This window comes from Equus asinus, chromosome 16 (assembly GCF_041296235.1).
Source record: "Equus asinus isolate D_3611 breed Donkey chromosome 16, EquAss-T2T_v2, whole genome shotgun sequence".
NCBI lineage: Eukaryota > Metazoa > Chordata > Mammalia > Perissodactyla > Equidae > Equus > Equus asinus.
In genome coordinates, this window is record NC_091805.1 from 44,853,498 (window position 1) to 44,879,136 (window position 25,639).

Consider the following 25,639-nt stretch of genomic DNA (forward strand, 5'->3'; position numbering starts at 1 on the left):
AATTTTTCTAACAAAGAACTTTCATTTCTCAAAAGAATTGGCAGATGAATTCTACAAATAGTCCCCCGAAAAATTAGTACTCAAAAATACATCAGTAACAACTCACCTCCAACAAGTCCAATACACAAGTAAAGTTCCTGCACAGTGTTACAGAAAGAAGCTGCAATCAAGCCACAGCCTGACAAGCAGCCGCCAACAATCATGACTGGACGACTGCCATATTTATTCACCAGGATACTGCTGATAGGACCTAGGAGGGAGCAAACAACTTAGTAACAGAGAGAAGCCCATCCCTCATATCCACACCAGCACAAGACGTTACTGACATGAAAGGATGACGAGACATAAATACCTCACCCCACAAAATAAACAGATATAACAGAAGACAGTGATAAGGAAGATTGCTTCCTATCTTTATTTCACAGTCACAGGTTTGTGTAATGGAAAAAATATAGCACTGATTGCACATCTTCTATATACGTAGAACATATTGCATTAATTTTAACTAAAATATGAAATACCTTAATCTATCTCTTTTAAGGCAGAATAGGCTGCAAATTACCCTGATTATAAGTGTTGACAGGATTCTTCATGTATCTAGGATATTATCAACGTATATAGCAAGTTTGCTCTGGTTTTAATCTTTTAGCTGGTCATCTGGAGCAAAAACACATGAATATGATGAGATGTATGAGCACATCTGAACAAACTTCTGACTTTAGAGCATATTTACAAACTAACTAAAATGTATTTTGTTTCTCACGGAAAACAACAAAACCGAAACAGAACTACAAAACAAGAATGCCTACCATCACCACTTTTCTTCAACATTATACTGGAGATCCAAGCCAGCGCAGTAAGACGGGGAAAAAAAAGTATAAGGAAAGGAAGAAACCAAACTATCAGTATTTGCAGAAGATATGTTTATCTATCTAAATAAAAATTTTGAAAAAAATCTACCAATAAATGATTGGAAATAACAAGGGTTTAGCAAGGTTACAGGATATATGATTAAAACACAAACATCAATTGTCTCTCTATACACCAGCAACTAACACAAAATCATTTTAAAAGAAATCTATTCTTTATAACAACACCTGTCTTATAATATTATAACTCACCTAACAGAGCATACAGTTGCCATGTAGCTTTTATTATTAAAGGGAATGAAAAATATGACTAATCACATAAGCTTCAAGAACTAACATTTCAAATATCTCACTGATAACGGCATCAAGAACAAAAAGTACTTGATACAGAGCTTTTGTCTGCCTATTCGAAGTTAAAAAGAGTAGGCCTCCATGGGTACTTACCTCCACCACACATGACAGCAAACATGATGGAAGATATCCATGACACTTCGCTGGTGCTGGCATTAAATATTCCTTCAATTTCTTTGTAAAATACAGAAATAGATTTGCCAAACGCACAAGAGAAGCCAATGGAAAAAAAAGCTCCAACAACCACTGCCCATCCCCAGCCTCCATCTGGGGGAGTGCATCCAACTGGATTTCCATCTGATGGTGACATTGTAAGTAATGATGAATTCAAAAATGCAGTTCAGATCCAAATATCTAAAGGATATGAAATTAAAATAGTACATAACAAGTAGGTCAATAACAAAGCACTTTCATAAAATCCCTTACACTTAGGTTACAAATAGCTGAAATGCTTTTCAATGTTACTTGTTCTCCATGAACACACTGGAAAAACTCTAAGAGTCATAGTATTGCCCAAAATTTTTATAGGCTTAAAGTTAAAAACTCACCACTACTTGAACCGTACACCAAAATCCTTTTCAATAAATGTAGTTTCTTCAAATTTATAAGCATACCTATTTTAATATCAGTAATTTTCCACGTTACCAAAGATAACCAAATAACTCCTGACTTACCTGCATGCAAAACTCCCAAATACACACATATATAAAAGGTTCATAATTTAATATTTCCTTTATAATTTCCCTCCTTTCCCAAAATGTATTCTCCAATACTTACCTAGTTTTTACATTCTCTAGAATTTATAGGCTGACTTAAAAGTGTCAGGAAGGATACATCAATATCCATTACTCACTAGACATATGGCAATTTTCAAAAGAAAAGATCATTTCAAACATAAGATTCTCATTTAATGGTCTAGAAAATCATCAAAGTTTGCCTTTCATCCAGCTGCTTAGATTTAAGGCATTTTTTTCTATTATCTGACTAGAAAGATTCCTAAATGATGACGATCAATACAGTTAAAATCTGCAAAATGAAGCCTAATATCAGAAGCTGGTAGTTTTTTGGGGTTTTTTTTGCTGAGGAAGATTAGCCCTGAGCTAACATCTGTGCCAATCTTCCTCTATTTTATATGTGGGTTGTGGGTGACAGCATGGATGATGAGTACTGTAGGTCCACACCTGTGATCTGATCCCACGAACCCAGGCCGCTGAAGCAGGGCACGTGGAACTTAACCACAAGGACACAGGGCTGGCCCCGGAAGCTGGTGGTTTTAACTCAAAGATTCTCCCTTCTCTTCTTCTTCTTTTTTTCATTTTTTGACAATCTTCCTCTCTCTCTCTCTCTTTTTTTCCCTTCCCAAAGCCCCAGTACATAGCTGTATATTCTAGTTGTAAGTCATTCTGGTTCTTCTATGGGAGCCACTGCCACAGCATGGCTACTGACAGACAAGTGGTGTGGTTCCATGCCTGGGAATTGAATCCCGGGTCACCAAGCACAGCATGCCAAACTTTAACCACTAGGCCATCAGGGCTGGCCCTCCCCTTTTCTTCTTACATCACCCAGCACTAGTGAAGAGCATAGTTAGAAAAGTAAATGTAACTGTGATTATGAATTACTAGCAGATGGGAGAGGTTGAAGGCAGGTTAACAGTCTAGAGAAATTAGGCTCTCCTTTGATTTACTTAAACCAACTTCTATTTTATGTCCAAATTAATCCTGCAATATGTTACTCTGCCCATTCCTGGCTACCCTAACACCACCTAGAATGGTATAGTACAGTATTAATATTGCACAGGTCAAGGATGACAATCTCATTTTTGACTATTATATTTCTGAGTCTTTAATACAAATCCTAGCTTCCTATCCATAGGAGTCAACTTTTAAATAGCTCACCTTCTAACCAACCTAAACACTTCAAATATAACTTAGAAAGTGATGTAGTGATTTTTTTTTTTTAAAAAAAAAACACTCTTAAGAAGAGGTCTGCTTAAGCACCTAAAAGACTATGTTTTTTAAATAAAATTTATACAGAAGTAAAGTTTCTAAAAGCTTTATAAAGTTATAAAATTCCCAGCGTTTGAACAACTTTTGTTAGATTTATTCTAAGGTAGTTTTTGTTATTATTATAGATGGTAATTTTAAAAAGTCATTTTTTGTTAGCTGCTGGTGTATAGAGACACAATTGATTTGTTTAAATAACAGCTTTATTGAGACATAATTCACATATACAATTCATCCTTTTAAAGTGTACAACTCAGTGTTTTTTAGTACATTCACAGAATTGTACAATATCACCACTAATTTCAGAGCATCACCCCAAAAGTAAACTCTGTACCCATTAGCAGTTACTCCATTTCCCCCTCATCCCAGACCCTGGCAACCACCTATTTACTTCCTATTTCTCTGGATTTGCCTATACTGGACATTTCTTATAAGTGGAATCATACAACATGTGGCCTTTTGGTCTGACTTCTTTCGCTTATGTTTTCAGGGTTCATCCATGTTGTAGCATGCATCAGTACCTCACTCCTCTTTATTGCTGAATAATATTCATTTTATAGAGATACCATATTTTGTTTATCCATTTATCAATTGGTGGACATCTGGGTTCTTTCCACTTTAGGGCTATTGTGAATAAAGCCACTATTGAAATTTGTGTACAGGTTCTTGCGTGGATGTAAGTTTTCAGTTCTTTTGGGAATATACTTGGGAGTAGAAACGCTAGGTCATATGGTAATTTTGCGTAAATTTTGAGAAACTGCCAAACTGTTTTCCACAGTGGCTCCATCATTTTTAGTCCCACTAGCAATGTATGAGGGTTCCAATTTTTCTACATCCTTGGCAACATTTGTTATGTCTCTTTTTGATTTTTAACTATCCTAATGGGGAGTTTGCAGAACTTCTTAGATGTGTAGATTAACGTTTTTCATCAACTTTGCAGAGTTGTCAGCCATTATTTTTTCAAATATTCTTTCTGCTCCCTTCTCTCCCATTCTTCTGGAGCTCCCATTATGCATATATTGCTACACTGGATGGCGTTCCACAGGTCCCTGAGACTCTATTCATTTTTCTTCATTCTTTTTTCTTTCTTTTCCTTCACTTGATAACCTCAACTGACCAATATTCAGGTTCACTAAATCTTTCTTCTGCCAGCTCAAGTCTTCTTTTGAGCCCCTCTCATAAATTTTTTAGTTATTGTACTTTTCAGCTCCAGAATTTCTATTTGGCTCTTTTTCATAATTACTCTTTATTGATATTCTCTATTTGGTGAGACACTGTTCCCATACTTTCTTTTTGTTCATTAGACATGTTTTTCTTTGATTCTTTGAACATATCTATAATAGCTAATTTTATTTATTTATTTTTTTTGAGGAAGATCAGCCCTGAGCTAACATCTGCTGCCAATCCCCCTCCGTTTTTTTTTTTACAGAGGGAGACTGGCCCTGAGCTAAAATCCATGCCCATCTTCCTCTACTTTATATGTGGGATGCCTGCCACAGCATGGCTTGATGAGTGGTGCCACACCCACACCCGGGATCCAGATTGGCGGACCCCAGGCCACTGAAGCGGAATGTGAGAACTTAACCTCTGTGCCACCAGGCCGGCCCCTATACTAGCTAATTTTAAAACTTTGTCTAGTAAGTCCAGCGTCTGGGGTTCCTTAAGGACAGTTTCAGTTGAATGACTTTTCTCCCTGTGTATAGACCATACTCCCTGTTTCTTTGTGTGCTTCATATATTTTTGTTGTTGTTAAAAACTGGATATTCTAAATAATGTGGCAACAGTGGAAATCAGATTCCCTCTCTGCCCAGGGTCAGTTGTGATTGCTGTTTGTGGTCTGTGTTGATGCTGTTATTTGTTTAATAACTTTCCTGAACAAATTCAGTGCAGTTTGTAATTTTTTGTTGTATACAGCCACTGAAATCTCTGCTCGATTAGCTTAGTGGTCAGCCAATGATTTGATGAAGACTTCTTTAAATGCCTTGAATCAGTATATCTCCCAGGCATTGCTAAAGGGCATTATGTGTGTACTGGGGCATGGTTTCAACTCTCCAGCAGGCAGCTTACACCTCTGCCTTAGCCTTCAGTTCCTACTTGTATAGGGCTTTAAGGTCAGCCAGAGGTATGAAATTCAGACCTTCTCAGGTCTTTCCTGAGCATGGGCACAGTCCTGAACGTATGCATGACCTTCTAGAGTCCCAGGAATATGTCAGAGCTTTTCAAAGCCCTGTATGCACATCCCATTCCTCAGCTTTTCAACTGTTTGATCAGCTTTTTGTTTACCCAAGTTGTTTGTCCAACTCAGGCAGCTGAGATGTTAAATAATTGCCTCCAATGTTTTCCACAAACGTCCTGGGGAAAAAGGCTGTTCACACTAGCAAGCTCTGAATCAGATCAAATAAAGATAAGCCCTGTGAGTGGGGGTTTCCAAGGAACTGCCAGACAAGTTAAATAATGACAGTTCTCTAAGAATGGGGCTTTTCAAAGGGTTCCAAATCCATTCTGCCCCCACCAGTGGCTACTAGGCTGCTGGTTTTCATGGCTACTGTGATTGTGAAGTTATTTGTTTTTAATCCTACTACAGAGTTGGGGAGAGAAGAATGGGAAGAGGTCACAATAAAATCACAAATCTTGCTGTTCTTACTTATATTCAGCTGTTTTCTTGAATATATTCTCTTTGAGTTATTGCAAGCCTTTGGTTAGTTTTAAGTTCTGAAAAGGTGATTTTAACAATTTTTGCCAATGTTCTTGTTGCTTTTATGAAGGAGGAGATTTTCTGAGGGCCTTACCACACCATTCCAGAAGTACCACCACAATTGATTTTTGTACATTGATCTTTAATTTGGCAAATTTGCAAACATCTCATTGTTTTTAATAGTTAATTAGTATATTCTTTCAGGTCTTCTGCATAGAACATTACCTAGGAATTATTATAGTTTGGTTTCCTCCTTTCCAATTCTTATACCTTTTTTTCCTGTCTTATTCTGCTGGGCTCAACCTCTGGTACAATGTTAGATGGAAGTGGTGATGTGATGGTAGGTATATTAGTTTGCTAGGGCTGCCATAACAAAATACCATGGTCTGAGTGCCTTAAACAACAGAAATTTATTTTCTCACAGTTCTGGAGGCTAAAGGTCCAAGATCAAGATGTCAGCAGGTTTTCTTTCTTCTGAGGCCTCTCTCCTTGGCTTGTGGATGGCTGTCTTCTCACTATGTGTTCACATGGTCATCTTTCTGTGTGTGCAAGTGTCTGGTATCTCTCCTCTTCTTATAAGGACACTAGTCATATTGGATTAGGGCCCACCCATATAACCTCTTTAACTTAAATAACTCTTTAAAGGCTCTATCTCCAAATATAGTCACATTCTGAGATACTGGGGGTTAGGACTTCAACATATGAATATTGAGGTGACACAATTCAGCCCATAACAGTTGGCATTCCTGTTTCATGATTTGAAAGGTAATGTATATGTTTCATCATCAAGAAAAGTATTTACTCCAGAGTTTGCTAGAAACACCATCAGATTTAGGAAGCTTTATTCCTAGTTCATTTAGAATTTATTTTAAATTCAGTGACCGTTGAATTTATTTATTTTTTTAAATAATGCTTTCTTTCATTTGTAAAAGTAGTGAATAATATTTATAGATTTTTAAAATTTTTTTTATTGAGTTAATGATAGGTTACCATCTTGTGAAATTTCAGCTGTACATTAATGTTAGTCATTCGTGTTGTAGGTGCACCACTTCACCCTTTGTGCCCACCCGCCAACCCACCTTTCCCCTGGTATCCACTAAACTGTTATTAGTCCACATTTTTAAATTCCTCATATGAGTGGAGTCATACACAGATTATCCTTCTCTAGCTGGCTTATTTCACTTAACATAATTCCCTCAAGGTCCATCCATGTTATTGCAAATGGAATGATTTTGTTCTGTTTTACAGCTGAGTAGTATTCCATTGTATATATGTACCACACCTTGTTTATCCATTTGTCTGTTGATGGGCGCTTAGGTTGCTTCCATGTCTTGGCTATTGTAAATAATGCTGCAATGAACATTGGGGTGCACAGGACTTTTGGGATTGCTGACTTCAAGCTCTTTGGATAAATACCCAGTAGTGGGATGGCTGGATCGTATGGTAGTTCTATTTTTAATTTTTTGAGGAATCTCCATACTGTTTTCCATAGTGGCTGCACCAGTTTGTATTCCCACCAGCAGTGTATGAGGGTTCCTTTTTCTCCACAACCTCTCCAACATTTGTTACTATTAGTTTTAGATATTTTTGTCATTCTAATGGGTGTAAGGTGATATCTTAGTGTAGTTTTGATTTACATTTCCCTGATGATGAGCGACGATGAGCATCTTTTCATGTACCTATTGGCCGTCCGTATATCTTCTTTGGAGAAATGTCTGTTCATGTCTCCAGCCCATTTTTTGATGGGGTTGTTTGATTTTTTGTTGTTCAGTTGTGAGAGTTCTTTATATATTATGGATATTAAGCCTTTGTCAGATATATGACTTGCAAATATTTTTTCCCAGTTAGTGGGTTGTTTTTTTGTTTCAATCCTGTTTTCATTTGCCTTGAAGAAGCTCTTTAGTCGGATGAAGTCCCATTTGTTTATTCTTTCTATTGTTTCCCTTCTCTGAGAAGGCATGGTGTCCGAAAAGATCCTGTTAATACTGATGTCAAAGAGTGTACTGCCTACGTCTTCTTCCAGAAGCCTTATGGTTTCAGGTCTCACCTTTAGGTCTTTGATCCATTTTGAGTTTATTTCGGTGAATGGTGAAAAAGAATGGTCAATTTTCATTCTTTTACATGTGGCTGTCCAGTTTTCCCAGCACCATTTGTTGAAAAGACTTTCTTTTCTCCATTGTATGTTCTCAGCTCCTTTGTCAAAGACTAGCTGTCCATAGATGTGTGGTTTTATTTCTGGGCTTTCAATTCTGTTCCATTGATCTGTGCACCTGTTTTTGTACCAGTACCATGTTGTTTTGATTACTGTAGCTTTGTAGTATGTTTTGAAGTCAGGGATTGTGATGCCTCCCGTTTTGTTCTTTTTTCTCAGGATTGCTTTATAAATTCGGGGTCTTTTGTTGCCCCATATGAATTTTAGGATTCTTTTTTCTAATTCTATAAAGAACGTCATTGGGATTCTGATTGGGATTGCGTTGAATCTGTAGATTGCTTTAGGTAGAACGGACATTTTAACTATGTTTATTCTTCCAATCCATGTACATGGAATGTCTTTCCATCTCATGTCATCATCCAATTGTCTCAGAAAGGCCTTGTAATTTTCATTATATAGGTCCTTCTCTTCCTCAGTTAAATTTACCCCAAAGTATTTTATTCTTTTTGTTGAGATTGTGAATGGTATTGTGTTCTTGAGTTCTTTTTCTCTTAGTTCATTATTGGAGTATAGAAATGCTACTGATTTATGCAAATTGATTTTGTACCCTGCAACTTTGCTGTAGTTGTTGATTACTTCTAAGAGTTTTCCAATGGATTCTTTGGGGTTTTCTATATATAAGATCATGTCGTCTGCAAACAGCGAGAGTTTCACTTCTTCCCTCCCTATTTGGATTCCTTTTATTCCTTTTTTTTGCCTGATTGCTCTGGCCAGGACCTCCAGTACTATGTTAAACAAGAGTGGTGATAGAGGGCATCCTTGTCTCGTTCCTGTTTTCAGGGAGATGGCGTTCAGTTTTTGCCCATTGAGTATGATGTTGGCTATGGGTTTGTCATATATGGCCTTTATTATGTTGAGGTAGTTTCCTTCTACACCCATTTTGTTCAGAGTTTTTATCATAAATGGCTGTTGGATCTTGTCAAATGCCTTCTCTGCATCTATTGAGATGATCATGTGGTTTTTATTCCTCAGTTTGTTGATGGGGTGTATCACGTTGATTGATTTGTGGATGTTGAACCATCCCTGTGTCCCTGGTATGAATCCCACCTGATCATGATGTATGATCCTTTTGATGAATTGTTGAATTCTGCTTGCCAAAATTTTGTTTAGAATTTTTGCATCTATGTTCATCAGTGATATTGGCCTGTAGTTTTCTTTTTTCGTGGTGTCCTTGTCAGATTTTGGTGTCAGCATGATGTTGGCCTCATAGAATGTGTTAGGAAGTGTTCCATCTTCCCTAATTTTTTGGAATAGCTTGAAAAGGATAGGTATTAAATCCTCTCTGAAAGTTTGGTAGAATTCCTCAGGAAAGCCATCTGGTCCTGAGGTTTATTCTTTGGGATGTTTTTGATTGCTGTTTCAATCTCTTTCCTTGTGATTGGTCTGTTCAAATTGTCTGCCTCTTCTTGAGTGAGCTTTGGGAGATTGTAGGAGACCAAGAATTTATCCATTTCCTCTAGGTTATCCATTCTGTAGGCATATAGTTTTTTGTAGTATTCTCTTATAATCTGTTGTATTTCTGCAGAGTCTGTTATTTCTCCTCGCTCATTTCTGATTTTGTTTATTTGAGCTTTCTCCCTTTTTTTCTTTGTAAGTCTGGCTAGTGGTTTGTCAATTTTATTTATCTTCTCAAAAAACCAGCTCTTTGTCTCATTGATCCTTTCTACTGCCTTTTTCGTTTCAATAGTATTTATTTCTGCTCTGATTTTTATTATTTCTCTCCTTCTGCTGACTTTGGGCTTCATTTGTTCTTTTTTCTCTAGTTCAGTTAGGTGTGCTTTAAGGTTGCTTATTTGGGATTTTTCTTGTTTGTTAAGATGTGCCTGTATTGCGATGAATTTTCCTCTTAATACAGCTTTTGCTGTATCCCATATGAGTTGGTAGGGCATGCTATCATTTTCATTTGTTTCCAGGTATTTTTTTATTTCTTCTTTAATTTCTTCAATGATCCATTGCTTGTTCAGTAGTGTGTTGTTTAGTCTCCACATCTTTGTGCCTTTCTCAGCTTTTTTCTTGTAATTAATTTCTAGCCTTATAGCACTAAGATCTGAGAAGATGCTTGTTATTATTTCAATTTTTTTAAATTTGTAGAGGCTTGTCTTGTTTCCCAACATATGGTCTATCCTAGAGAATGTTCCATGTGCACTTGAGAAGAATGTGTATTCAGCTCCTTCAGGGTGGAGTGATCTATATATGTCTATTAAGTTCAATTGTTTTAGTTTTTCATTCAGCTCCACTATTTCCTTGTTGATTTTCTGTCTGGATGATCTGTCCATTGATGTGAGTGGGGTGTTGAGGTCCCCTACTATTATTGTGTTGTTTTTAACATCTTCCTTTAGGTCTGTTAATAGTTGCTTTATGAATCTTGGTGCTCCTGTGTTGGGTGCATAGATATTTATAAGCGTTAGTTCTTCTTGATGAAGTGTCCCTTTGATCATTATATATTGTCCCTCTGTCTCTCTCTTTAGCTGTCTTATTTTGAAATCCACTTTGTCTGATATAAGAATTGCAACTCCTGCCTTTTTTTTCTTGCTATTAGCTTGAAGTATTGTCCTCCACCCCTTCACCCTGAGCCTGTGTTTGTCCTTGGGGCTGAGGTGTGTTTCTTGGAGGCAACAAATTGTTGGATCTTGTTCTTTAATCCATTTTGCCACTCTGTGTCTTTTTATTGGAGAGTTCAATCCGTTTACATTGAGAGTGATTGTTGATGCATGTGGACTTAATGCTGTTAATCTGTTGCTCATTATCTTGTTTTCCTGCGTTTCTTTTCCTGTGTGCTTTTGCCTACCCATTTAATACTGCAATTTCTTATGCTGGGTTTCTTAGATTTTTCCTTATTTATGATTTGTGACTCTGTTCTGTATTTTATTTTAGTGTCTACCCTGAAGTTTGTATTTAGAATCTCGTGTATAATATAGTCTATTCTCTGGTGGTCTCTTACTTACTTGGCCAATACTGATTTAGACCCTTTGCTCTTCCCCTCCTAAATAATTATTTTCATTTCTTATTCCAACTTGTGTTATGAATTTGTAGTTAGAGTGATAAGATCGTCCTTGCTTTGGTAGTTTCCTCACCTTTACCCTAATGCTATAGTTGAATATTTGCTATCCTGTGCTGGTTCTATCCATCGGTCTCCCTAGTCTGTGGATTGTGACCCCTTTCTCCCTTTTTTCTTTTTTCAGGTATGAGAGCCTTCTTGAGGATTTCTTGTAGTGGAGGGCTTTTAGTTACAAATTCCCTTAACCTTTGTTTGTCTGGAAAAGATTTAATTTCTCCCTCATATCTGAAGGAAATTCTTGCTGGATAGAGTATTCTTGGCTGAAGATTTTTATCTTTTAAAGCTTTGAATATGTCACTCCATTCTCTCCTAGCTTGTAAGGTTTCTGCAGAGAAATCCGCTGACAGTCTGATAGGGGTTCCTTTATAGGTTATTCTCTTCTTTTTTCTTACTTCCCTGAGTATTCTTTCTTTATCTTTCTTTCTTGCCAATTTTACTACTATGTGCCTTGCAGTAGGTCTTTTTACATTGACAAATCTAGGAGATCTGAAAGCTTCCTCTACACACATTTCTCTGTCAATCCCTAGATTTGGGAAGTTCTCTTCAATAATTTCGTTAAGCACACTTTCTGCTCCATTTTCCTTTTCCACGTTCTCGGGAATTCCTATGATCCTTAAGTTCTTACTCCTCATTGAATCCACTATCGCTCGGAGATTTTCCTCGTTTTTTTAATTCTTAGTTCTCTTTCTTCCTCTGTCTGGAGCCATTCAGCCTGTCTATCTTCAATTATGTTAATTTGCTCTTCTATGCATTTATAGATTTTTATGTAAACCACCCTTGCATTCTTAGGACATGCCCAACTTGGTCACCATATATTATCCTTTTAACATATTTCTAAATTAAATTTGCTAATATTTTGTTTGGATTTTTTTGAACTGTGTCCATATATTATTTGGAAATATAATTTTCCCTTCTCATACTGTCCTTTTCTGATTTGAATATCAATGTTATATTAGAGTCACAGAGTGAGTTAGGAGATGTTCTCTTTTTTCCTCACCTCAGGAAGAGATTATATAAGACTGAAATTATCTGTTCCTTGAAAGTCTGGTAGAATTTACTTGTAAAACCATCTGAACATTGTATTTTCTTTCTGGGAGATTTAAAATCATCTACTTCAATTTCCTTAGCAATTATAGGTCTATTTATTCCTTCTATTGCATTGTGAGTCTGCCTTTGTAGGGTATTTGTCTGTAACTTCTTCCACTTTGTCAAAGCTTTCAAATTTACTGGCATAGAATTTTTATATTTTCATCTCTTTATGGGTCTGTAGTTATGTCCCCTTTATTGTTGATACTTGTGTCTTCTTCCCCCTACCTTAACCTCAGGAGTTTATCTATTTTATCAGTTTTCTCCAAAGAGCACTCTCCGTTTTATTGATCTTTTTCATTGATTTCTGCTACTATCTTTAGAGTCATTTTTATTCTTATATTTTTTAAATTTATTCTGTTCTTTTTCAAACATCAGGTGGATACTTAGCTAGTTAATTTTTAGCCCTACTTCTTTTCTAATACAAGCATTTAAGACTAAAAATTTCCCTCTAGGTATCACTTTTATTGCATACTACAGTTTTATATATAGTATTTTCACTATTGTTTGTTCCAAGTGTTTAAAATATTTCCATTACGATTTCTTCTTTAACCCAGTTATTTAGAGGTTTTTAAATCTCCAAAGGAAATCCTTTGTTAAGTTTATTGACATAATTAACAACACTGTGGTAAGATGACAAAGATAGTATAGTACAATTTGATTCTTTGATATTTTATGAGACTGGCATTTATGGGCTGGTGCATGAATTTTTTAAAATATTCCATGTATGCTTGAAAAGAATGTACATTTTCTGGCTGTTGGGTTTGAATTATTCACTCAAACTTTTGTTTTATTCAAATCTGCTAAATCTTTAACAGTTTTATATTTTCTTCTTCATTTATCAATAATTGAAGAGAAGTACACTGAAATCTCCTAATGATGATGTGTTTCTCAATTTTTCCATGTTGTTCTTTTCGTAATGTTTATGAGCTCAGGTGGCTGATCTTAATGTCTGAGAAACCTGAGGGCCTAAACTGAGGGCACTTTCTTCCAGAAAAAGATTTGCATCTCTCAGAAGCTAGGAAACATTATGGACCTGGATGACTTTAGCCTCTTCCAGGACCCTGGCTTAAGATAGGCGCTAAGGTCAGCTTTCCTTTGCTTCTAGTCCCAGGCTTATCCCCCAATTACTAGCTTAAGAATGCAAGGCATAGGATAGAGTGAACTCAATTCATATTTGAGCGACAACTTTATTTAATTTACTAAAGGCAATATAAATTAAAATATGGTTCCTGCTCCCAAGGAATTTATAATTTTTTTTTTTTTTAAAGATTGGCACCTGGGCTAACAACTGTTGCCAATCTTTTTTTGTTTTTTTTTAAGGATTGGCACCTGGGTTAACAATTAATGCCAATCTTTTTTTTTTTTTTTCTGCTTTATCTCCCCAAACCCCCCCTGTACACAGTTGTATATCTTAGTTGCAGGTCCTTCTAGCTGTGGGATGTGGGATGCCGCCTCAACATAGCCTGACGAGTGGTGCCATGTCCGCACCCAGGATCCAAACCCTGGGCCGCTGCAGCAGAGTGTGCAAACTTAACCACTCGGCCACGAAGCCAGCCCCAGGAATTTATAATTTAATGGCAGATAATGACAGATATTACTACCATTATAGATACTATTTCTTAATTATCTGTTTTGTGCTGGATACTTTCACCAGCCTTGTATGACAAACTTCTTGTGTCCTTGACTTAACATTCATTGCTCAAATTGTTGAAAATGCATTCTTGAATGCTTTCTTTCTTTGACTTCTCCCTGGATTTTCTTCCTTTCTTGTGGGCCACTCAGTCTTTTTCAGTTTGATTCAAAATGAATTTCTTCTGCCTACTTTATATTAATTAGGTTGGCAACTGACCAAAGACATAACTCAATCTGACTTGAACTGAAAGAAAATGCTTTTGGCTCATGTAACCAAGAAATCTAAGGTGGGAGTTCTGGCTTCAGGCACAGCCTGATCCAAGGACCAAATGATGTGGTCAGGGATATTTCCCTATTGTGGTTCTACTTTCTTCTGTTTTGGTTCCTCTTTCAGGCAGGTCCTCAACTCACTGAGGCAAGAAGATTGCTAGGAACTCCAAGCCTACACACTTCTTACCACAATTCCATCTTCTTCTATCCAGGCAACAGAATTCCCAGAATATTTACTCTGGCAACATACCTAGCTTTGAGTAAGTACATGGTTCAATCAGGACTAATCATTATGTAAGCCTTGACTGGCTGGATCTAAGTCACATACCTACTTCTGAAGCTTGGACTCCAGTGACAGAATGAATAGAATGGAAAGCCTAAGTTTTCAAATGCTATTAAGGCCCTACATAATTTATCCTTACTTCACTTCCCACCTTTGTCCCTCCTGGTTCATACTACTACAGCTACACTGGCCTTCTTACTATCTTTAAGGATGTCCAGCACACTTGCCCTTTAGAGTTTCTGAATTTACTGTTATCCCTGCCTGGAATTTTGTTAACCCAGATATCACTTCAATGCAGTCTTTGTTCAAATGTTCCCATATCAGGGAAGCTTTTCTGGACCATCCTAGATCAACCTCCCACTCCCTACTCTTTACTTTGCTTTATTTTTCTCTGAAGCACCTATCTACAAGACCAAATAACAGCAAATGCTCATATACTGCTTTCTATGCAGCAGGCAATAGATTAAGCACTTTACTTGATTAACTAATTTAATGCTCTCAACAACCCTATGCAGTTAAGTTCTATTACTGTCCCCAGTTTAGAGTTTGGCAAACCAAAGAACAGAAAGGTTAAGTAACTTGCTCAGAAGATGGCAGATCTGAGATTCAAATCTAATCAGAATGGCTCCCAAGTTTGTGCTCTTAACTGCTAGACTGTTACCTCTTATTGTCAGTCTGCCCACACCAAAAAATAAGCTGCATGAAAACAAGCACTTTTTACCATGATATATACCTGGCTCTTTGGTATATAATAGTATACACTCAACAAATATTTGAGGAGGGTGATCTAGTCGGAAGGGAGAGCAGATGCTGGGAAGGCCTTAAACATGCACTACACACATGCCATCCTAAACACTCTGCAGACTCAGAGCTCATCTACTCCAGCCACTTCATTATCATCTATGTGATGACTCAACTGCACATTTCCAGCTCAAATTACCAGCCAATCCAGAACCTGGGAGTCACCCTTCTCTCATTTTCCCTCATACCCCATAATCTGACCAATCTGAATAGCTCCTGAATTTATCCTCCTCTCCACCCTCACAGCCACTATACTTTAGATCAGGTCACCATCTCCCATGGGCTAATGCAATAGGTTCCTAAGTTTCCCTATCTTTCTGTCTCCCCATTTCATTCTCCACATTGCAGCCCAAGTGATCTTCTCAAAGTAAAGCCTGGTCATTTTGCTCCTTTTCTTAAAACTCTTCTATGGCTCCAGATATACCAACCTCAGAAGAATGTCTTAACAAAGCATTCAAAGCCTATTCTAATCCACCCTTGCTTATCATTCCAACTTTATTTCTTCCTGACTTCCATCATATACTACGATCTGGCCTTAATGGAGTAGTTTAAGTTCTTCAAAGTGCCGGGCTCTCTCATCACCTGCCTTTTGCACATTTCTGTTCCTTGTGCCAAGTACTGGTTCTCCTGTCACATGACTGCTATTTGCCTTTCAGGTCTCATCTTCCCTGAACTGCCAGGGGTGGGCTTGGCATGCACACATAGGACCCTAGTCTTACCTCTATCATAACACCTGCATTGCAGTATTTATTTGCCTGTGTTTCCCACTAAACTGTGTATGCTCTCTTGAGTAGAGACCCTATCTATTGTGTTCAATGATATATTTCCATTATCTAGAATAGGTTCTGGCAGATAGTAGGCAATTATATTGTAAAATTAAATGAAGCCCCATTTTACTGACGAAGAGGTACCTAAAGTTGTTAAATGGCAGAGCCCATATCCAAATCCAAGTGAGTCTGGTTCTGAAACACATGTACTTTAGTGTATAGATCCTTTTTAAAAGAGGGATAAAAATTCTCACGGACCACTTGCTTGATGAATTATTTTAATTATAATGCTACTTACAAATGTATCTATTAGATATAGTGACACTAAACAAAATCACTGCAAACGAACATTAATTTATAAGATGGATGATATTTTGCTATAACCAGATTACTGCTGTCATAATGAATATGCCTAACCTACTATATACTTTTTCCTATTTAAACTAATATAAAATTTGTTTTTACAGTGTTTAAAATATGCGATAAAATCATCTGATCTACATTTATGTAAACCCATTATTTACTTATAAAGTATGCTTCCATATTCTTCACTAGCCCACACAATTAAATCTATACCATTTGCTATCTGCATTGCTGTTAATCAAATATAAATACATAGTACTTTCCTTTTAGAAGGATGGCTATCCACATTATCCATAAAATGTTTTATCCATTTTAGATTGTCAATTAAAAACAAATACAAGATAGGAAAAATTCTCCTACAGAAGCCATCATCCCCAATAATATGTACACATGTACAGAGATACCTAAGAAATGTTACTTTATTTTGTAATCTCATTTAAACACACACACACATGCATACACATGGGCAATGCCACCACAAAAAGCAGAAGCCTGGGCAACTTTTCAGATTGCTCCTGTTCCTCCAGAAGGATTTGAGACCTCTGCCACAGTGTTCCTTGAGCGTCTCTGGCCTTGCCCCAAACTTCTCCAGGGCCTCCTGGCTAAAGAAACAGGACTAAGATACAACCAGGGCCAGCAAGTTCCACTGGGATGGCACTGTTTGCAGGAGCTCAGACACAATCAGATTGCTTCAAGTCCTCTAAAGCAATTGGGACAAATGGACCAGACACCTCCTCCTAACATTTAGAACTTTCCAAGTAGCTGCTCTAGCCCAGAAATTGATGGAATCAAATCAGAAGGTCACCATTGTTCAAGAGCCTGATAGCAATTACAGATTCATCTCTTTCAGAGATTTCCCTCAATTATTTTGACTATTCATCAGAATGAGTAAGATTATGGCATGAAATTTCTAGAAGTATAATTTTCTACCCATTCCCCTTCATTTGATGGAGCAGACAAGGATAAGTCAAAGTCCCTGAAAGAATACAAAACATACTGTCAATTCCCCCCCCAGAGAAGATATGATCGGTGTGGGAGCCACTTCAAAGTTTCCCAATGCCACTGGGCCCTGGTCTCCCAAAATATAATTCACCTTTGGTAAAGCTCTCTGTTGGCATCGGCTGGTTCTGATCCAGGAACTTGGTCCCTAGTTTCATTTGTTTTTGTTCTGTAAAATAGTATCACATCTCATGCTATCTTTCACCTGGGGTCTCTTTAGCCAGAGCTACCAAATTAGTTTTCTTTCACAACTATAGTCTTCTGTAAGTTTCACATCTGGTGTGAGGCAGAAAAACAAATGAAGCAAAATGCTGGATGATATAAAGTCCTAACTTATCCCATTCTATTTTCTCTTCACCTAGTATCTTAGATTTACTTTGAAGGGAACTAGGTGGATGTACAAGTGACTCCCAAGCCTTCAACTGTTTTGTCCCAAAAAGGACTTTGGAAAATGTGTACCCCCTTACATACTGACTACTAAAATGTATAAATTTAATAACTACCAATATGTAATTTCTGGCATGTTGTACATTGTGTTATATGTGTTTTAAATATATCATTGTCAAAACCTTGGCACTTGGCTCATTCAGTCTGTACAAAATGGCCACTAAACAACCTAACTGGCCAGTACTCATTATCGAAAAGGTCTGACTTCATTTGAATTCAAAGCAGTGAGTATATAAGCATTCCCCTTACAACCTACTCTCTCTCAAATTCTAAGATTGATAGAAGAAAATCAGAGAAGGCAGAAGTTTGTTGTCTGGGTGAAATATGCTCCTGACCCCTTAAAAATTTCTCTCTTTGGGGCTACGCATTCTGGATTTTTCCCTTTGTTTGGGTAGTTACCCCAAAATTTTTACACAACGGGGCAGAACACCAGAGTAAGAACTGGGATGAATGAGGCAGCCCTTCTTGTGTAAAGAAGGAGGGGGGATTTGTGTAAAATGAGTTGGTAAAGAAGTCCTGAGGCATCCATTCTCTTCCCAGGAGAGACCACTTTAAATTCAGGGTGCACAGGAAACTGAGGATTTGCAAAATAATTCCTTAGACTATACCACCATTTGAAAGTGAAAATTACTTGTCCCAGAGTATTTCACCTACCTATGCTGAAGGTAGGATAATAAAAATATTTCCAAGTCAAAGTTTTCTAAAATTTCCATTTGAATTATAGAAGTTGTAACATCTCAGTTCATGAATTTTACAAGTTTGTCCTCTGAATTAAGAGTCAAAAAACAATTAAGGTTAATTGATCTCAGAATATTTACGCTTAAATTTACATACATACTCAATCATAGGAGAGCCGTTTGCTACGTTAAGTTTCACTTGGAACAGCTAATATAAAACATGTTGAATGTGATTAAACTTTGAGTTTAGTTGCCAGTTATGATTTCCCACAATTTGTTTTTAAAAAGTCACAATATTTGGTCACCAAGAACTGTCTCATCAGTCTTAATAGTAACACTGTCTTCTACTAAAAACTTTGTTTCACAGTGTCAAAATTCTATTTAAAACTCAAGTGTCTTAAAACAGATTCAGGGGGAAAAAGGTGAATAAAATATGAGCATCCAAAAGAAAAAAATTATGAATAAAAAAATTCAAGACCCAGACATGGACTCAACACAATTCTGCCAAACTAACAAATTCCTGTCTTTGTTATTTGAAATTTATTTTGGCATGATTTTTAAAAGCAGATCCATTTTTTTTCACATTTTCAAAAAGATATAAGAATCTGAAGCAATAGTGAAGAAAGGACTAACTTCTAAAGGAAATTAGAGACTGTGTCCTTCAAAGTCTTTTATACTATACAGAAGTTTTGCTTGGTAGAATTCCAGATTATAATCTAGGATATAATCTACAAACATTATTTTCTACAGCAATCCAAAGAAGACACTCCAAATCAAAACCTAAATACACTATTTTATTAATATATGACTGATTGTTATGCCCGAGTTTGAAGCAAAAATATACTGGCTTCTTTAAAATAATATTGAGTTAGGGTTATGGTCATCTACATTACTCCTTTTGACTAGAAATGCCAGCACACCACAGCTAGCACCCACTTCACACTCAGTTCTTAGAGGCCAAGTTGGGAAAATCAGTCACAAAGAGGAAGCCAGTAGAAAAAGTCGTTTTTCCTTTTCTTGATGGAAAAAAAAGTATGAATTGGACCACTCAGAAATATTTAACATTATAATTAAACTCATAGCTTTTCAATAGTTGTAAAGTTTATAGTTTTATGTAAAAATATATCATAGGTTTTGATGACTAAAGACTACCTTTCAAAGTTTTACTTATCATTCTGAAAGTTGTCATCTCAAATTTGAGACCCTTAATTTTGTCTCCTTCTAGTTCTTTCCTGTATACATAATTGTTTAATATTCCATGAATGAGTCTGAACACCATTATTACTGCTACATCTGAGCCCACTACTTCATAGAAGAAATAAATTTATTATTGTCAAGGACCTGATAATCCACAAAAGACTAATAAATTTATTGTTTGTCTAGCATAAGCATTACTTACACTAAGCATAGATAAATGGTTATTTGCAAAGTTGTTTTAGAGGGCATTTTGGGAGACTAAAGAAGCATCAGAAAGGAAATTTTGTTACCTCAAAATACAATTATAGGTTAAATTTAAGAGTTTTTAAATGCTGACAACACAAGTCCTAGAATACATTGTCATTAAGATAAAAATCACCTCCTTTATTGTACAGTAATTTCAACAACGTATTCACTTTCCTAAGAAAACAATAGCATCCGTTTTCTACATGACAAACTACAAATATCAGCACGGTGCAACCACAGCAGAGGGAGGTACAGGTGCATTTCTAATTTGCAGAGCCGGCATTCCAAACCGAGGGTCACCCACCTCTAAAGGGTTACTGCAACTGACCTGACAAAGGCCCGCATCTTAGAGTGCGTTCCCCAGGACAAGGCTTGGGGGTAATTTAAGTAATATAACTGATGTGACCGGATCGACAAGAAAAGAGTACTCCACGGGTCATGGTAATCACCCAAAAAGTTGCTTAAGACACAGTGTTCCATTTAACGATGTGTTATGGGAACTACAAAGACAGTCCATGCCTTAACGAAACTTACCACAGAAGAGAGAAAGTAAGCAAAAACAATACAACCAGAGTAAACGTTCACGTAATACAAAAAACACAACGGAGGACAGGGACGGGCAGGATTTGAGGAGGAGAAAACGGAATTTCTACGGGGAGGGCAAAGCCACGGAGGATCAAGAATTGGGGAGAATTCCGTTGGTTAGGATGAATTAACGAAAGAAGAAGAAATATTTTAAAGATTAGAAGGTTACGGGTGGCACGCCACAAAACCAAAAATCAAACCCCAAAACCCTCCCGCCCGAAATCACCGTCCGCTGAGGCACGACCTGGCTAAGAGAGCCCGGAGGCAGGAGGTTAAGCAGCCCCGCGTGATTTTACAGCCCAGGTCGTTATTCTTCCAGATCAAAAGCATCCCCGGCGGGGATGAAGCGATTTCCCCCGGTCAGCACGACCTTGTCCCTCTCCCCGAGCGGCGGCCGGCACCTGCCGCAACCTCCTGCCCGAGCCGCTCCCGGCTGCGCGGCTGCCGGCCGCCACGATGCCCCGCCGGGCCGCCTCCCTCCCATGGAGACCAACGTCTCGCTCTCCGCGGCTCCCACCGACCCAGCAGAGGCGGCTAGGGCTGCGCGGGGTCCGCGCCGAGCGCCGCCGCCCGCCGTCATCCGACTAACCGTTACGCGCGGCTCGCTGCGCCGAGCGTGAGCGGGAGGCGGGGGCGCGGCCGGAGCGCCTTCCGCTGCACGCGGCCCGCTGCGGGGTCTCCAGACAGTGTCCTGTGGGGGGAGCGCCGCGGGCTCACATATACCCCCGCGGCCGGAGCATGCGCACAGGGGGCGGAGTCGGCGCTCCCGGCCGCCCGCCCCCCCTGCAGTCGAGCGGCCCCCTCCCGACCGCGGGCGCCGACTTCGTGTGTTCCCCGGCAACCTCGCGGTGACCTGCACGTGTGCGGGGCACCGACGTCGGCCTCAGTGTCAGTTTCTGGCGGAGAAAAGGGAAAAGCCGCCCGGGAAGGATGGGGCGTGTCCCCGGGGGCCTGACTCAAGGGTAGGAGGCGATGGGCGCGCGGAGGAGCCCGGAGGTGACTGGAAGTGGAGCGACTGGCCAGGGTTTGCATGGACGTGGACCTCAGGGAAGTCGTTCCAACCCTCTGAGCCTGTTTTCTGTTCTCTGAAATGACAACAGTGATGGAACCGTCCTCGTAGGCGCTTTTGGTGGTTTTGATAAATTAGGGAACTTGCTTGTGGGCCTTGATGAATAGTACGTATTATTAAACACAGAAATCGGGAAAGAAGAGCAGGTCGGAGGGTGGCGAGAATGACACCGAGAGGGAGGATGTGTATGCCTGGAAACATGGAGAAATGAGAATGCAGAGATGCCTAATTTTTATGCACACTGAATGCTTGGAACAGGATATAAATATAGTTAGCTGTTTTGGGGGGACTGATTACAAACTCAGCACTTCACCTGAATCCTCACAACCCTGTGAAGCAGGTACTATTAACATTTTACAAATAAAGGACCCGAGAGGCTCAGACAGGTGAAGCCACTCTCCGGAGGTCACAGAGCTAGCAGTGGCCAACATTTGAAGTCCGAAGTCACAGCTTGATTTTATCATGAGCCCCTGTAGGTTCTTGAGCAAGTCCAGATGCCAAAGTGTATCTGTTAAAGTGATTACCTAACCTTGACTCTGTGTGTGTGTGTGTGTGTGTGTGAGGAAGATTGGCCCTGAGCTAACATCTGTTGCATCTCTTCCTCTTTTTGCTCCAGGAAGATTTTGGCTGAGCTAACATCTGTGGCCATCTGCCTCTCTTTTCTGTGGAGTGCCACTGCAACATGGCTTGACCAAGGGTGCTGGGTCCATGTCTGGAAACCGAACCTGCGAAACCTGGGCTGCTGAAACAGAATGTGTGAACTTAACCACTGCACCTCTGGGCAGGCCCATAATCTTGACTTTTAAGAAATACCAAAAAAGTATAAGTTAAGGCTTCTGCTTTCCAAGAAAGTACAAGTTCTGTGAGGAGACTGAGATACAAATGATCCAACATTAGTTGAGCATTTGCTGCACGCCAGGACCTTGTCTTACCGCTCTCTCCCCCCACGCGTGCACACGCACGCCCACACACACACACACACACACACTCTTAATTCTCACAACAACCCTGTGAGCTAGCCTTAAGTTTTTGGTTTGCAAATGAAGGACCTGAGATTGAGAAGTGGATTTTGGGGGATCAGGTCCTGAGGGGTCCTGTGTGCTTTCCTCTCACCCACTCTGCCTCTGTTTCACAGCAAAGTTTTCACTAACAGTTCAATATGTTAGTAGAAGACAGTATGGAGTCTATGACCAATGCTGCTTATGAGCAATAACTGCTTTTTACCTTCGATGAATGCAGAGAGGGAAGGTGCTGGGTCATTGGGGTGGTCAGGACCTAGCACAGCAGTGCTTAGGACTGTTAGGGTGGCAGCAGCATTTGGGTTGAGTTAGGGAGACAGAGTTGGCCTGAATTTATAAGGGCAGTGGGAAGAGGAAGAACAAGGTGATTCCCAGGAAATTTCTCAAAGAAGGCCTATAAAACAGCAGTATGGTGGATTCAGAATATGGACTCAGGAGCCAGACTGCCCAGTTTCCAAAAAGCAAAGTATCTAATTAGGTTGTTATGGTAATAAAAGTAGTGTTTGTGAAGCACTCGAACAGAACCTAGTGTATACAAGTGCTGAGTACGTATTTGTTAAAAACAAATAGGGAAGTCATTTGGTGTAAACTGAATTCGGCCTGACTTTGTTCTTCCTAAAGGACCTGACTTGGCCATCGAGCATGCATTGTATATCTGCTTTAAACATTTGCTGTGTCCCAAAGACAAGAAGAAATGCCCTTAAGATAAAGGTGCAACTCCCTGCACCCCCACATTGGCATTTCCTTAAGGATAAGTGTCTTTCCTTAGGCTAGGAACTGATTGCTGTGCTCACCTGTGACCACCCAGCTCGGGACAATAGACCTGCCACCCTGCTGTGTCCAATGAGACAAGACAGCAGACCTACTACCTGCTGTGTCCATCAATCACTATGCTGACAGAGCAGTCTCAAAGTGACTATTGTAAAAGGGACATTTCAATCATATGTGAAACATGCTCTTTGGGGGTATATAACCACTCTGTACACCCCACTTCTTTGGTGCCCTTTCTTCCTTTGGGAAGAAAGGCCCCGGGCCATGGTCCTCACATTTTAGCTCAGAATAAACTCACCCAAATTTTCATTTATAAAAAAAATAAATAAATAAACAAATAGGGCCAGCCCCAGTGGCCTAGTGGTTAAGTTCAGTGCACTCTGCTTTGGCAGCCCAGGTTCAGTTTCCAGGTGAGGACCTCTGTTAGCAGCCATGTTGTGCTAGCAGCCTACATACTAAAAAATAGAGGAAGATTGGCACACATATCAGCTCAGGGTGAATCTTCCTCAGCAAATAAAGAGATATCTAAATAGATAGATAGATAGATAAAAAAGGAAATTAAGAAAACAACTCCATTTACAACAGCATCCAAAAGAATGAGATAACTAAGTATTGATTTAACTAAAGGTTGCAAAGAGTTTAGGCAACTGTACAGTCTGAAGAAACAGTGCCCACAAAACTGCCCTTACGTCAGACACCAGCCACAAGTTTGGGGGGTCTCCAGGGCCAGCCTCGCTTCGGACCAGCTGGCCATAGGGCACAATCTGGGAGGGGTCCGAATTTGAAGTTCTGGTTGTCCTCTCCCTGTGGAGTCCTGCATGGTGTTACCTCCTCCCAGCTATGATGTGTGACAATGCTCAAAGAGTTTTGCCAACCAGGGAAGGTCACTCAAGCCCTGGTGTCCAGCATTTTACTGAGGCGTCATTATTTGGCATGAGTCATCAACCACCGAGTGAGTGAACTCAAATCTCCAGCTGCCTCCCTCCCCTCCATGAAGGTTGGGCTGTTACCATGTGACACAAAGCCCTTACTCTCCAATCACATGATTGGTCTTTCTGGCATTGCCAGCCACCACCCTGAGTCATTTTGTTAGTATAAACTATGAATGGGCCCACCATGAGACACCTCATTAACATAAACTATCAGGGTTGGTCTGAGGGACCCACCATGGATTACAAACATACTCCCATCACTTGGCAAATTGCAGAGGTTTAGAGGTCACCTCCCAGGAGCTTGGACAAAGGCCAGATCTCTCTTTAGAGGAGTCCAATTTCCTTACTACACAAAGTTGAAAGACTTATACACTGAAAACTACAAAATGTTGGTGAAAGAAATTAAAGAAGACCTAAATAAATGGAAAGATATCCATTCATGTATTGGAAGATTTAATGTTGTTAAGATGGCAATACTACCCAGCATGATATACAGATTCAATGCAATCCCTGTTAAGATTCCAACAGCCCTTTTTGCAAAAGTGGAAAAGATGATCTTCAAATTCATATGGAGTTGGACAGGACCCTGAATAGTCAAATAGTATTGAAAAAGAACAAAGTTGGAAGACCCACACTTCCTTATCACAAAACTTATTAAAAAGATACAGTGATCAAAACAGAGTGGTACTGGCATAAGGATAAATATATAGACCAATAGAATAGAATTGAGAGTCCAGAAATAAACTCATAAATCAATTGACCAATTGATTTTTGAAAAGAGTGCCAAGGCCATTCAATGGGAAAAGAAAAGTCTCTTCAACAAGTAGTACTGGGACAACTAGATATCCATATGTAAAAGAATGGAATTGCACCCCTACCTCACATCATATACAAAAATTCACTCAAATGGATTAACCAACCACCTAAATGTAAGAGCCAAACTATAAAACTCTTAGAAGAAAGCATAAGGGTAAATTTTAATGACCTTGGGTTTGGCAATGGATTCTTAGATACAACACCAAAAGAGGAGTACAAAAGTAGAGAAATTAGATTTCAACAAAATTAAAAGCTTTTGTGCATCAAAGGATATTATCAAGAAAGTGAAAAGACAACCTACAGAATGAGAGAAAATATTTGCAGATCAGGATCTAATATCCAGAATATATAAAGAACTCTTACAACTCAACAACAAACAGACAATCCAATTAAAAAATGAGCAAAGGACTTGAATAGATGGTTTCCAAAGAAAATATGTAAATAGCCAAAAAGCACATGACAAGATACTCAACATTATTAAATAGTCA

At 38.9% G+C, this 25,639-nt stretch overlaps 1 protein-coding gene across 5 annotated transcripts in view; it reads right to left on the minus strand.

Moving 5' to 3' along the window:
- The window catches only part of LOC106828584 (monocarboxylate transporter 1-like), a 32,345-nt gene extending 10,906 nt beyond the window's left edge, over positions 1-21,439 (minus strand). Inside the window, exons 1-4 of one of the 5 annotated variants that reach the window (XM_070487059.1) lie at positions 1,314-1,417; positions 810-835; positions 563-657; positions 107-250 (exon numbers count right to left, since the gene is read on the minus strand). In XM_070487059.1, coding sequence (XP_070343160.1) covers positions 107-250; positions 563-593 — 175 coding nt within the window. In that variant the 5' untranslated portion in view covers positions 594-657; positions 810-835; positions 1,314-1,417. Of the gene's footprint in view, positions 1-106; positions 251-521; positions 659-809; positions 836-1,313; positions 1,575-21,133 lie in introns of those variants that run through there. The other 4 variants (XM_014837201.3, XM_044749376.2, XM_014837203.3 and 1 more) reach the window with 4 other exon arrangements.
- Positions 21,440-25,639: the final 4,200 nt, after the last annotated feature.